Genomic DNA, 15,363 nt, shown 5'->3' with positions numbered 1-15,363 from the left:
CCCAGTCTTGCTAATTGCTTTATTAGATGTTTGTTCGTTTAATGCTCTTATTCCAGCCCCGTTTCAGTGTGGAAGGATGGAGTTTGTAAACCCCTGTAATTTAGCTCAGTAGTACGCTACGTTTAAACGTTTCACAGCTTCAGCACCAGGTGGCACTACAGGACTGGAGAAAGTTGACGTCTAAACTCCCCAAACTCACGCCACAGGTTGTCCCTGGCTTCCCTTTACTGTTTGCGAATGAATTTACAAAAACTCGTTTTTACACTTTAAATACTGTTCACATTCACATAGATAAGGAACAGAGCGGCAGGTGTGGCAGTAAACTGAAAACTGTCCAAGGATCTCTGAACTGGACATAACAGCCTCCAGTAACGCCCTCGTCTTTTGCCACGAGAAAACAACAAAATGTTGTAATCACATGGGACAACAGCATGAAGGTATGGAGGTGATACACAAGACGGTTCTGATGTTATGCAATATTAAGTCGTCAAGTTCTGGCATTTGAAACTTAACATCGAGCGTTTTGTCAAAGGCACGTGAAGCAAGAGCTATTAAAAGTTTCCAAAGGCGCTTAACGAGTATAAATCCGTGAGAATAAAAGTCTCATTCTCTTCATTTGACGTATTAAAGTAATTTTATTAAAGCAATTTTCTAAATATATGTATTTTACGATTATTAAAGTTTAAGTTTAGCAGTTGAGGTTCAATGGGTGTGCCTAAGATGAATCTGATGATACTGTGCAATAACTGCTGATTTGAGCAGCCTAAATAAATAAATAAATAACCGCGCGTGGCTTTTATTTTGGCGGAACGCTTCTCCTCTTGGTGCCACACAGTCTTGTGTCGTTGCATGTTGTCGCCGCTTTCGTCAGAAGGGTTGTTATTTGTATTTTTTTTTTTTTTTCCGCGCGTTGGGTTCCTTCCTGAAAGTCGCGCACGGCTGTTGTTGCACGCGTCCAACATGACTGAGAGCGTGACGGGCGACGGGCTGGCAGGTAACTGATGTTGTGCGTCTTGAGGCGTCTGCTCGGCTCGGACGTGCGACTCGGCTGACTGAGAAGTTGGCCCGGGTCTCTGGGGACAGAGGTTTCTTGCTCTTTTGTAGATAACGGAGAGCGCGGGTGTCCAGGAGTCTCCCGACTCCGCTTTCCAGGAGCGTGCTAAAGAACACACGCGCTACAAAGACCGCGCAGCGGTCTCGGGGTTTTGTCCCAGTATCGTTTGCTACCCGGACGGCAGTGCGGTGTTGTTTTATTTATTTAATTTGTTGTGCCAAGTAGTTAAAAAGTTGTTGCATAACGATTAAACGGACCCCGACGGCTGATATATTTAAAGGGCATGCGCTCGCCTGGCGAAAGATTTGCGAAGTACGTAGCAATTCTCAGAAAACGCGCGTCACATCCACGCGGCGGGGCGCGCGGGCGCTCGGTGCGCGTCTCGCGTCGGTCGCTGCAGCGGGCCGGTGTTTTAAACCACACGTTTGCGTTTGACCTTTCTTCCTTTTGAATGGCTGCGAAAAGTTATTGTATTAGTTTCCCCTTTTCATATTCATGTGGGTCGTATAGGCTGGTTAGTGTTTATTATATCTGCGCTAGTGTTGCTCTACCCGCCGTTAACATGGTGCAGCTCTTAAACCGTTACGTCCAAGTTGATTAGTTTAATTGTCGCCCTGAAGAGAGAGATCTGTAAGATTGCTTCAAGGAGAGAGATTATTCACTTTAGTCTGTGATTTTAGAACAGCAAAGACGTGACCGATCTCGAGGGGTTAGGCTCAGTCGACCCGCTTTGCGTTTTTGCGTGTTAGTCACCAGCGCTCGAATTGTAGTTATTTACAAGAAGTTCTTTCATAATTCGTCGCACACAGGTCGTGAGGAATCACCCAGCCTGTCTTTGACATCCTTCTCTGAGTATAATGACTTATTCAGACTTGAGTGTAGGGATCTTGACTGGTTCACTAATAGTGCGTGCCTGTGTTTTGCACAGGTGGGTGTGGTTCTCCAAAAATCTACCCATTTGATGCTGTTATGGTACATATTTGAATAAAGATTCCTCTGGCTGGTTAATTCGTATGGCTGAGTAGTTTGTTTGGATATTTCTCCATAGTTTAGTAGCAGATCTGAGTCCTGTAATGTGGTTGGCAGATTTCTAAGCTACCCCATTCACGACACAGCACGTCCTGTTGGTGGCGCTACACACAGACTCTGTTGCACCATGGGAAGGTGGACATGGAGCTCAGTATAGCTGCAAAAGAGCAGTTCTGTTTTTCTTTTTAAAAAAATATTTATTTTTATTTTTTTGTCATAAATTGTGTGTGGGTGAGTGTTTGAGATGTAGCCAAAGCCTTTAGAAGATGGGAGCTCAGGGCATTGGGGTCAGGGATCAGATACTCCCTCTCCACCCACACCACATGTAGTGCTTGGCTTCTGGTTTTGTAGTTTGTAAAGGACAGGCTGACCGTGGTGGCGTATCAGGGTTGTCTTCCAGAATCAGAACCTCCATTACAGAGTCCATCAAGGAAGGTGATTTCTCAACAGAAGATGAGTCAAGACGTATGAATTCTGATTATTTATGCATATGTGTGTGTTATGTGTATGTTAAGTTAAAATAATGGGTGACTGCCCACCTGCTGTGTTTGTCAGGGAGTGAGAGATACGAGACTACAGAAGTGAAACGGGAAGATTTCAGACACATCGTCACTTCACAGTTATTTATCTTCACAGAAATTGTGTGTGTGTGTGCGTGCGCGCGCGCGTAGTCAAGTGCATGATCTGCTTGCGTGTGTTGTGAAAAAGATCTTTTATGAGAACTGCATATGGATGATTTAAAAATTTAATAGGTCTGTGTTCTCACCTCTCTACCCACCCTCTATCTGTTTCTCCCACCCACTCACGCACGCACATGCACACACACACACGTGCGTGTGTGCATACACACGGAAAGCAAATATTTTGAATTCTAACATGAAAGGTGTTTTGAGAATTGATTATTAAGATTATGAAGTATACATTATACATTACTTTCTCCAGCAAACCATTTGTACACAAACACGCGCCACCATTAGTCACGGTTCGCCCTCAAAGCCGCTGGTGTGTGTGTGTGTGTGTGTGTGTGTGTGTGTGTGTGTGTGTGTGTGTGTGTGTGTGTCCCTCTCTGAATGAGAGGAAAGGAGGAGAGTGGGAGACAGAAGAGCAGTGGAGGGAGGGACTGTTTGCACAACCAGGAGGGTTAAATAAGTGAAACACAAAGGAGGCACATTTAGTGTGTTTGTGTGCGCATGTGGACTTGGTGCAGATGCAGGATGTAGCAGACAGTCCCTGCAGTTTTGCATGTGTAAATGTTGTGACACTGCTCTCACACTGCTGGAATTCTCTCTCTCTCTCTCACACACACACACGTGCACACACACAAAAACACTGCTAGAATATTCTGTTACACAAACACACACGCACACACATACTACTGGAGTACACACACAATTTACAAGGAGCTCTTCCCACAGACAACCACCCCAGGGGGCTTTATACATCTATTCTGAGATATTCTCATTCTCTCTCTCTCTCTCATCGGCTGTGTTTAGTGCTGGGGAAGGTAGAGAGGGAGCTTGTGTGGAAAGCAATGGGCACACACAATGTGAGCAGTATGGCTGGCCAACTCGGAGGAAGTGTGACGCACACACACACAATAGAGGGGGGAAAAAAGTCTCCACAGCTGTGTGTGTGTGTGTGTGTGAGAGAAAAGACCTCAGTTCAGTGTACGTGTAAACCTTTCGGTTGGTGTGATCTGGCTGTCGGTGTGTGTGCCTGCCTGGATGGATGGATGGTGCGTGAGCCACATCTGCCCATTATAGCCCTGGCACAGAGAAACCAACCTGTGGGCACCACCACCCAGGAGTGGATTCTACCCCCTGCACCCTTCACCTACTGCCTTCACTGCACATTCTTCATGCTTCATATGTGCTGGACTACAGCTGTACCAGCGCTTCCGCATCCCTTCCCTCTGTTCGTTCCTTCAGGCATCAGTGTCCCATGCACGACAAATGGCCCCTGCTGCGCTGGTCTGGTGATTTTAGAGCTGTGAAAACATCTTCACATTTAGGCTTTGGTTATGCCCACACACTGGTGACGTCTGAGTGTGAGCGGTATGTGTGTGTGTGTGTGTGAGAGAGAGAGAGAGAGAGAGAGAGAGAGAGAGATTTGAGAACAGTGTGTGTGTGTGTGTGTGTGTGTGTGTGTGTGTGTGTGTGTGTGTGTGTGTGTGTGTGTGTGTGTGTGTGTGTTGCTAAGGCAGGGCTGGGTTTCCTGTCTCTGTGACCACTGCCTCCTGCTCTCTCTCTCTCCCTCTCTCCCTCTAACTCTCTCTCTCTCACTCTCTCTCTCACACACACACACACACACACACACTCTCACTCACAAAGATATGCATGCCTCTCTCTCATGCAAACACATGTATACTGCTTCTCTTCAACACACACACACACACACACACACAATTTATCTTCATCTGTCTCTGTCTCTTACACAAAACATACACAACCTACACAATGCATAATAACACAAATATCCCCTTAGAGGGCAAAAACACACAAATTGCCTGAGGTAACTACTGTTGCTGTGGCAACATTTAAAGACAAATGTTTGTCATTTTTTTTCCTGTTAGCTTGCAGAAGTAAGGAATACCCATAACGCCTGTAATGACCCTTCAACTTCACTTGAAATGTGAAAATGAGAGACCAAAAATGCCACTGTTTGACAAAACTACCCTTGCTCATCCTGCAGAACAAGTCTCACTGTGTGTGTGTGTGTGTGTGTGTATGTGTATGTGTGTGGTTGTTTATGTGTGGGTATGTGTGTCAAATTGTTTACACTAATATCAACACAAATAAGGCCTTCCACTAAGGACTTCCTCTTCACATGGTTCTGATCTTGAGCGCTGCAGGTCCTGCTCTCTTCTGCTACAGCTCGGTCCTGCTGTGCACGGGTCCTGAAGGTCCTGTTCTCTGCTGTGGTATACAAGTACACTGTTTCAGTTCTGCCAGGACAGTTTGCTGAACTGACTGAGTTTTGGAGTTGGCACTGCGGTGCACGTGGGAAATGGCAGTGTGCTCAAAACATATGTTTTGACTTTCTGTGCATGTAAAACCCACTCGGGACTCAGGTTGGGGGAAGGGCAGAGCAGGTGAGAATCGGGATTAAAGAGACGGGACGAGCAAGAGCCGTGCGGAAGGAGAGAAAGATTTGGGGTTTAGAGATAAGAGCGCAAAAGAGGAACTAAAAGGGAAGGAGGAGCGTACGTGTGGGAGCGACAGAGGAAGTGATGTTGATGGGGAGGACATTTCTGCTGAGTCATGCTTGGCCTGGATGTGCTGATAGAAGTTATGGCTGTGTGGGGCCAGGGAAGGGGCGAGCACACAGCACGCACGCGCACGTACGCCGCTGTGCGGCTCACGCACGCGCACGTACGCCGCTGTGCGGCTCACGCACGCGCACGTACGCCGCTGTGCGGCTCACGCACGCGCATGTACGCCTCTACATGCATGCGGGCAGGCGAGTGTGCACCAAACCTTCGTGCATTCGCGTGACCTCGTAGTGTGGTTTGTGTTTGTCCCATACTGGATACTATACTGTATACCACTACGGAGACCAGTATGCACTATACAATGTGTCGCAGGCTAGGTTGGCTATGTTTGAAATATTGGTGTGTTAGTGTGTATGTTGCTAGCAGTCTCTTTATTAACAATCTGATCCACATAAAGTTTAGTGTGTGAGCGTGCACTTGTGTTGACACTGAGAAGGGTTTTTTTCTGTATGTAGGTTAATGCTTCCTGTTATCAGATAAGAGAGCATGAGTGAGCACCGGAGAGGCTCTCCTCCTCCTCCTCTCATGTCCTCGGACATTTTCTCCACGATTCCTCACCCCTCGCTTGTCACAGTGGGGAGAGACGGCGGGGCCCTTAAGAAAGGAGCGGAGACTTGACCAGCACAGATGTTTTGCTCCATCACACTGGTCCAGCCAAGTCAAAACTGTTCTCAGATCAGAGAGCTCATGGGTCATCAAGAGAGAACATCAGCGGTTCTCAGTACTCAGCAGTAACCACTGACGAGCCTTCTCTGGGTTCACACCCTCATACGAGTCAAACCACCACTGCTTATACCTGTAGGCTTGGTGCCAGTGCTGTGTTGGAAACGGCCTGCATGCTACTCACACACTGTCTGTGCCCCAGATCACTATAGTGTGTGCAGCACACAACCAAATAGAATTTGTTCAGCACGTGAAAAATACTGTGGGTGAAGTACCACACCGCCCAAATATTCCAAAATGTGACCAGAGCTGTCTTCGTGGTGTACTGCATCCCGTTATGCAACAGCTTACGGAAAATCTTTCACAAGATGTTGTATGGTTTTTGTTTGTCACATACTGAATACTATACTATATGCTACTACAGGGACAATTATGCAGTGTATAATGTGCAGTAGGCTATGTGGTCTGAGTTTGAAATATAGATGAATGCTGATTACTGCTAAGGGAATGTTAATGACAGGCACACAAGCTGTAAGGCTGCACTCAGGATTCATACAGCCAGAGTAAATGTGCTAGGATGAGCAGATTTGTAGATGAATGGTGTAAATGATAAATCATGTGAATGGTCGGTATCTGTGTGGGGACTTCCTTAATCTAGCAAATAGTGTTTGATTCATTCATTACATCAAAGATTCTTTCCCATGATGCTTCTGTTCTATGACTGGTTTGTGAAGTAACTTCAGACACATTACCCATTTACTTCCTCCCAGCGTGTGTGCGTGTATGTATGTGTGGACAGAGATCTCAGTGTATGTGTGTGTATGTGAGTCATCATAATACAAGCTGAGTTCAGCTGTGCGTGATGCAGAGATCTGTGTGTGATTTTGTGGCCACAGAAACTGCTGACTGAATTCCTGTGCATTCTTCGAGAGTTGGAGGGGCTGGGGGCATCTTCACCATCGTCACTTCATTCTGTGTCATTCTATGTCTCCATGGGGTCTGTGCTAGTCTGGTGTGACAGCCTTACAGAAGGGCGCTCGAGGTTGCGCTAAGTAGCATTACCTAGCTCACAAGCTAAGTTGTGTTTAATATCTTGTTTATGGCTAATGTGAGCTAGCTGTGTATGTTTAGTTATGGGCATAGAAGTTAGTTAGCTAGGAACTAGCCTGCTGAGCCATCTTTTGAAAGGAGCCATGCCCAGATGGTCCCCCTGTGAAATGAATTGGGTAGCTAGCTAACTAACTGCGGCAATCGGAAACGAGCCCACTTTGCTGAGCTAAAACCTCTTAGTAATGATTAAAAAATACTTTTCCTTTAATTTCAATTTGGCACCTAAGTAACAGCCAAATGAGACTCGGGTAGGAGGGTGTATGAGATTTCAGCCAGTGTAACAGGTTATGGGTGGGCCAGCACGGTCTTTACACCAGACACGGTAACCCATTTAAAATTTGGTGCCATGTTGGAAGTTCTGCCCAGCTCGTCAGCGCTTGTTTGAGAGATCCGGCTGGTATGCTGCACGCTCCACTGGTGTGCCGGCAGATGACGCTGGTAAGGTCAGAGGTGAACCCAACACTGAACTGAAGCCGTATGAGTGGGGCAGGGCTAATACACACACACACACACACACACACACCAGGGCGCTGTCTTGCTGGGTCATGGGCTTTAAACACTGCTGGTGTGTGTGTGTGATGCATTTCCGATCCTGTGATGCTGCTGGGTCAGTTTTCTAAATTTCTGATTTATAACAAAATGAAACCTTGCAGTATTAGTGCTCTGTAATTCTCTTCCTTCCTCTCTCTCACTCGCTCTCTCTCTCTCTCTCTCTCTCTCTCTCTCTCTGTGTGTCCCTTGAACGCAGTGTTCCTCAGCTGTGCTGGTTACTGCAATGAATGGTAACACTATCCAGCAGCCCGCGAGCAGCAGTGCGCTGCCCATAGCTCCCCCTTATGGCTGGACGGAGTTCTGCGAGTTGCATGCGAGCGCGACAGCACGAGAGCTGGCACAGCAGTACCTGTGCTTCGCCCGGGCCCACCACCCGCACGATGTCGTCCCTCCGGAGAGCTTCAGCAGGCACTTCAGCACCCTCTTCCAGCGGCACTTCAGTAGGGAGGTGGCCAAGGAGACCCCACCCCCCGCCCCACCCCCTGCGCCGATGCCCGTGACCGGCCGCCTACGCCTTGCCTCCTTTTCGGGGGCGCTCGACTACCGGGAGGCGGGGCAGCCGAGAGGCGGGGCCTTGTTTGCCGTTCTGGCACACAAACCGGACGTGGTGGGTGGGGCCAGGGAGCAGGAGCAGCTGCTGCGCTGTGCGCCCAATGACACTACAAATCGCACGCCTGTCCACAACTTGGAGCCGGAGCCTGCGGAACGTCGCACACCCTCGCCACTGCCCTCCCCTGCCGGCGTCAATCACTTCTCCGTCAGTCAGATGCGGCAGAGCGTCCGCCGGCTCTTCAAGAAACGCCCTCTCCCTGACGGCTCCGCCCACAGCTGCTCCGGAGATGAATCAGAAAGAAAGGGCGGGGCCTCGGGAACAGCGGAAAACACTCCTCCACCTCGGCCTCACACTCCCCCGGCGGCGGCCTCCGGCGGCCTTTGGAGAGGAGAGGTGCTGCTGAACCGTTTGGGTCTGGGCAGACTGCGTTCCCTCAGAACCAGGAAGCATCGACAGGAAGCAGACAGCGCCTGGAAGGAAGGGCAGCTCCGCTACCTGGTGGTGGACGACACTATCTCCGACACGCCCCCAAACTGGGCCCGCTGCCGCCTACTGGTCAGGAGGACCAGCGACAGGTTCCAGCTGGAGCTTTACGACCCACCCAAGGTAGGAGGGAAACGGAGAGAGAAGTCTGTCTCACCACACCATCCACGCATATGCTCACACTCACACACCTGGTTGCAAAGTCCAGCTCACTAACGAGGTTCACATAGCTCAGCATAACAGCTCTCTTCTGCTTTTGGCCAGGTCCACAAACACACCAAGTCCGGACAGTGTGTGCAGTGTTAGAGGCGCTGGGTGTGGTGTTATGGGTAGTGTGTGGTGTTGGGGTGGTCTGTGTAGTGTTTGGCTTGGATGGCTCTGATTGGTCAGTCTCTCAGGTGGTAAGTGCTTGGTGGCTGTTGGATGTTGAGCCTGCTGGGGCAGTTCTAAGGTCTGTTTACTGCAGTTTGTTTTGTGGAGTTGCCTGAAATGTGACAAGTTAAATAAATGGGAATGAGTGGAATTTGTGTTAACGAGTGCAATGACAAATCTGGTGTCAGTGTGTCTGCCACACACCAAAGCAAATATAGTTAGAATGTTTTTCTATTCTCTCTGTCTCTCTGTTTCTTGAACTTGTATAACTGCTGGGCTCAGAGGGTCATTTCAACAGCCAATCAGATGTCTATCTGTGTGAGGTCATGGCCAGATCAGTCAGCTGGTTGGGAGCTGAGGGATCGAGGCAGTGCTGTGGTCCTGGTGTGAGTACCCATATAAGGCAAAGGTCCCAGGCAACAGCTGAGAGCTGCTCCAAGCTCCCAGGCCTACTCCGGTCCTTCTGAGAGTAAAGATTGACAGCCCAGATCTTTCCTTACTTAGAGCACAACTTGGCTTATGCATGGCTTCAAGCTCTCATACACATCTGCATATGTGTCCGAGTATGCACGTGTGTGTGTGTGTGTGTGTGTGTGTGTGTGTGAGTGAGAGAGAGAGAGCCAGGCTCATGCCCAGTCTGTTCTGGGTGCGTTGTGTCTGCCCTTGCTCTGCGTGTCTGACGCTGGCAGCAGACGGGTGAGCTGCTTCCTCCCTACTGATCTGGATACGGCCCAGTGGCCCAGTGGCTGTGGCTCTGCCAGAGAGAAGAGGGGGTTGGGCACTGGTCCCGAGTCAGCCCCGGAACACAGCAGCACACAGAGGAAGCTGCTGTGAGCCTGATAATTTGCTGTGCGTGAGAGAGTGTGCTGCAGGGAAGTCCTAACTCTGCCTTCAGAACGGCCTGCACCCCAACGATAAACAACTGTGATTATCTGCTGGGAGATGTCACAGAACTGTCCTGTCCTTATCATGTCAGAGCTGAAGGTTTGACCATTAAACACCAAAGTTGAAGGTTTGACCATTAAACACCATAGCAGTGGCTGTTTTGGGCTTTAGCCTGTAGTGGAGCTGGAACTCCACCCCTGTGGCGGAGCTGGAACTCTGCCCCCATGGGGAGCTACACCACCATTAGCACTGACTCAGTTCAGCATTTCTGCAACAATGGCTGAAGCTGATCACAAGAATTGTTTAGTTTGTGCAAAATCAAATCATTATATCTGAATGGCATATCTGCTGATTTTACTGGCTGGAGTTACTCTGGCTAGAGTTCACTGGGCTCAGAGATGGCAAGCTGGGCTCTGTGACCTTTGCCCTGATACACTGGAGGTCACTGCTTGGAGAAAGAGTCATCAAATGACTAACCATGAGCGAGTGCCATTAGAGGAGAACTGCTGTGTCTGGGTGCGCTCAGATCAGCACTCTGACAGATATGTTCCACAATGCGTCTTACTCGCTCAGCAGGTTTACAATTTATGGTGAACTTGTTAATTTGATTTCCTGTAGATTCTTGTACCTGAGTCATTACTTCTGATATTCTGTTGGTTACAACAGTTTTGTCACATTCAAAATTCCTGCAAATTGCACAGGCGATAAAGCAAGATGAATGTGGAGAATTTTTGTTTTATTTATTTGTTGGAAAACTATCAAACTTCTTTGACTGTGGGCGGATGGTGGATGGAGAATTTGCTTAATGGGTCCTGCAGGAAACCACTGCCATGGGAAAGAGCTGGAATAAACGACATTCATTCATCCACTAACTGCACTCTCTCACTTAGCTACGTACATGCTACAACACTGGCACTAAATGTGTCATTTCTGAATAATGTGTAGAGATGTGTGTGTGTGTGTGTGTGTGTGTGTGTGTGTGTGTGTGTGAGATTGTATGTCTAACTTGTGTCTTTACTATCCAATCACACATCTCACCATGTGCTACTTCCACCAAGCTTTGGACATAAGTAGTAACAAAAGTTGACCATGACAAATTTGGGTCAAAAACTAGTCTTCATTAATGAATGAAAGATTTCTAACTAATTGCAAGTATCTTGTAGAGACTTTAGTAGCAGTCCAGAGTAGACAGCTGGTTTTCCTGTTGTCCTGGTGGGACATCCAGGTGTCCTAGTGCCACAGTAACGCACCCTGCCTTCCTAATCTGTGTGTCCTGGTATCCTGGCCTGCTGGTATCCGAGCATTCTGACAGGACATGTCCTGGTGCCTCATGGTTCTGCTATCCTGGATAGGCTCCAGAGGGAACAGAGAGCCCTGCAGATGGGCCCTGGCCTGACGCCAGCTGCAGAGCTTTTAAAGGGGTTGGAGGTGGAGATGGCAGACAGCCTGGGTGGGGCTCCGAGCCAGGGGTACTGATGATGCATGCTTGAGTAATGTTCCTACAGAAGCAGTGTTATGCTTACTGCTTTAAGGAGATGTTAATGTCATTAGCTGATAAACATTTAACAGCTCATTTGCAGTTCAGTGAAATTCAAAAAAGGTTTGTTTCCAAGGCTCTTCTGTTTTCTTTCTGATGATTGTAAGCAGTCTGATGGAAAATACTTATGATTCTAGAAAACCACATACTTACATCTGCTGTGTGTTAAAGCCCTATTCTACACACACATATATACACACACACACACACACACACACACACATACAGCTTGAGGAGGAGCTTAACAAGCAGCCACTGACTAACTAGGTGCGCACATACACACACACACAGGCTCGCTCTCTCTCTCTCTTTCACACATACACACACACAGAGTCATTTGAAGCTTCGTCCACCCCACAGCAAGGAGATTTCACACATGGCCTTACAGAGCATGTCCTCCTGTCCTGACATCTCTACAGGCCTGGGAGGAAATCTTCCTGTCTTCATGCTGGGCTTTCCACAGGGTTTTTTTTCATGGTAAGATTTCCTAAGGGCGAAGAGCAGGGAGATACTGAATGGTTGCTTTTGTTCAGGCGTTGTTGATTAGTACTGCTTAACAAGTAGCTTAACTGTTACCAGTCATTTGTAGTCCCCTGGTTGGATATGGTGGGGACCAACAATCCATTCATCAATAAAGATAATATCATAATATTATATATCATAATGGCATAATAATAATTATGAATTATATTCATAATACACATAATCAGAATTATATTACTAATATAATAATGTACTACAGTGTAATAAGAGTTTTATATTTTGTTTAGTGTTTCATCTTATTTAATTTTATTTATTGTTTCTAGTCTAATATTATTAACTCTGAAACTCTTAAATGCATTTGTAATATTTTCCCTTTGAATGCAGTAATGCTTGTGTAAATTACAGAGAGAAATAACCACATAATTTGCTCTGACTCAGTCTGAAAACTGAGAAATGAAGATTGGGAGACTTTGAAGATCGCAATGTCTTCTGTTCCTCTGACTAAATCAAGCAGGCCTGCTTTACCTCGCTGATAACATCTCCACATATTGATATCTAGGCCACAGTTTCAATTTCCATCAGTCAAAATGGAATCGCCCACATCCCCATTTCCACAAAAGCACCGCGACTGTCAACACCAAGAATTCTGTCACATAGCCATGTGACACATGTGTACCATTCGCACACAAGATAAGGCAATATGACCGAAACAAATATTTTTCATCATATTCATATAACACACACACACACACACACACACACACACACACACACACAAATATCTCATTTCATTTATGAAAAATCAGTAATGCCTAGCAGTAGTGTCACACAGGACAACTGTGTCAGATACGTCTGTGAAATACTTCACTTTAGTCTGTTACCTATGAAATGAGCACATTAAAATGATCAGTACAGGTGGTCAGTCTACAGCACTGAGCAGGAACCACATGACTGCTGGCACTTCAGTCAGGCAGACAGTGGGCGAGGTTACAGCTGACCACTCCCACAGCTAGCCATCTAAAAGTGTCTAAATTGGGCTTGTTTCAGTTAAATTATTAACAATAGCAATGAAAAGATTTAACAGTTCTAAGAGACAGAGAGAGACAGACAGACAGCATGTGCTTGTTGCTTTGTGAGTTAAAAGTTTGAAGTGGCTTATCAAAGAGATGCATAACAGGTTCTACTCGGGGAGATTTTTGTTTACATTTTAAAAAAAACCCTGTTATGTGGAAAATGTATATCTTCTCAATCATTTGTGTGTGTGTGTGTGTGAGAGAGAGAGAGAGAGAGAGTTTCAGCAATGTGTGTGTGTGTGAGAGGGTACTCCAGCTGTGTATGTTTACATGCATGTATTTGTGTGTGATTTAGCTGAGTGGAGATGATGGGTGTGTGTGAATCTCTCTTTCTCTCTCTCTCTCTCTCTCTCTCTCTCTTAACCTCACTGTTCTCACAGTGACCACACAGTCAGGATGGTGGATATATTCCTCTAATTCATATTCTCTGTTTAGGGCCCGGCGGGTCGGTTTTGGTGCCGTTGTCCCAGTGTTCCAGACAGACTTCTTTACTTTGTGCGATCATTTGGTAACTGATTGGACTGGTTTACGCAGTGCTGGGCTGAGGTTTCTGCATGTTATGGGTCAGTAGGTTAGTTAGTCTCAGTACCAGCTGACAGACGGGACTGGGTTTAGGGTTTCATACTGGAGTTTAGATGCAGCCAAAAGTTTAGAGATCTTTTATGAATGTAAAATAAATGGAAATCAGCCTAATAAACATAATTAAAACATAATTAAATATAATTAAAACCCCCGACTGGTTTTGTGATATACAAGAATACTTCATCCTTCATACTACAGGTACTGGGCTTATTACCTGTACGTTATATTCGGATTTATTTGACTATATCCACATAACATCGGTGTCACATGGTAGTTAACGGTGCGGAAGGCTAACACGACTCACCGGGGTTATATGCGATTATAGCTGTATACAAAATTATAACAGGGTCTTCGTGATAAGCTCTGAAAACCCTTCTGACCCTTTTATGCACTTTACTATGAAGCGGCTCTCTTTGGTGCGTTCACAAAAGGAAAATATTGAGGTATATCGAAAATTGCCGTTAGTGTAAACCTTCTCCTTGGTCATCATCACCATCATCAGCAGCAGCAGTTCATCTGCGTAGAGCAGGTCCTTACATCTGTGTTGTTTAGGGTGAGCTTACGCATTTATTATTCAAATATATAGATCTGATGATATGATGTATGCTTTACCTCCTACACGTTTTAGAATTCGATAAGAGTCCAGTATGCCAAAAATAAATAAATAAATAAATAAATATATATATAATTTTCTTTCTCTCTCTCTCTCTCTCTCTCTCTCTCTCTCTCTCTCTCTTGTACATATTGAGGTTTAAACTATACCTGGATCCACTGCCTTGGTAATTCTGAGTTTTGAGGTCTGACTGCACACACACACATACACTAAAGTCATATCTTAATGCTCACAGAGGTTGACTGAGCATCCTGTTTACAGGCTACAGAAGGTGAACCACAACACCTAGAGAGAGAGAGACACACACACACACACAGAGAGAGGCTCTCACACAGTCACACGCTTACCCTCACACACACACACACACATGACTCTTGAGCCTGTCAGGCTGAGCTACTTCGTGCTTCAGCCTGGTTTTAACATCGTCGTTCTTTCTCTTTATTTTTGTGCTCCCTCGCTCCTTTACCTCTCAATGTAGTGGAAGAAACAAAAGACCTGTTGTTCTTTTCAGAGCTGTGCCTGGGGTCTGAGACAGAGGGAGAGAAGATGAAGGGAGAGGGAGGTTGAGAAGGAGAGAGTGAGAAGAAGAGAGCTGGAGGGAGACAGAAAGAAATGAGAAAGGGAGAGAGAAACTTATTGAATGTGGTATAAGGAGGAGGAACATACAGTATTATAAAAACAATGTACCCAAACAACCAATGTGCCATTAAGATTGGGAATAAACAGAGTTCTTCAGTTTCAATGTGGTGTGAGGCAAGGATGCCTGCTGTCACCGCCCTCTTCAACATCTATATCAACCAATCCGCTACATCACTCTATCAAACTCCACAAACTTACTTTACCCAACTCCACCATTAAACTTATTTTTTTTGCAGATAATCTGGTTCTTTTGTGTCCAACATAGGAGGGTCTACAGCAGTACTTAGACACACTAAACGTGTTAGAGCTGCGCCCTGACTATTAACCCTCAAAAAAGCCAGATAGTAAATATTCCAGAAAGAATCAAGGTGTTGGGGAGATCAGTCCAAATTCACCAGAGGAACAACCAAATTCCAGCTAAATATTATACACATATCAGTTTGAAAATCAGTTCATCTTGTAAT

At 46.3% G+C, this 15,363-nt stretch overlaps 1 protein-coding gene across 4 annotated transcripts in view; it reads left to right on the top strand.

Annotated features, from left to right (window-relative positions):
* The first annotated feature begins 853 nt into the window (after positions 1 to 853).
* Positions 854 to 15,363, top strand: part of sh2b3 (SH2B adaptor protein 3) — a 26,316-nt gene continuing 11,806 nt past the window's right edge. The window contains exons 1-2 of one of the 4 annotated variants that reach the window (XM_035526190.2): positions 854 to 994; positions 7,876 to 8,838. In XM_035526190.2, the coding sequence (XP_035382083.1) occupies positions 7,903 to 8,838 (936 nt within the window). In that variant the 5' untranslated portion in view covers positions 854 to 994; positions 7,876 to 7,902. Of the gene's footprint in view, positions 995 to 1,076; positions 2,549 to 4,293; positions 7,566 to 7,875; positions 8,839 to 15,363 lie in introns of those variants that run through there. The other 3 variants (XM_081705315.1, XM_081705383.1, XM_081705260.1) reach the window with 3 other exon arrangements.

The sequence above is a fragment of the Electrophorus electricus genome, chromosome 1, assembly GCF_041902795.1.
Source record: "Electrophorus electricus isolate QZ-2024a chromosome 1, ASM4190279v1, whole genome shotgun sequence".
In the NCBI taxonomy this organism is placed as follows: domain Eukaryota; kingdom Metazoa; phylum Chordata; class Actinopteri; order Gymnotiformes; family Gymnotidae; genus Electrophorus; species Electrophorus electricus.
The sequence above is the reverse complement of the archived record's forward strand: the minus strand, read 5'-3'. Positions and strand labels throughout refer to the sequence as shown.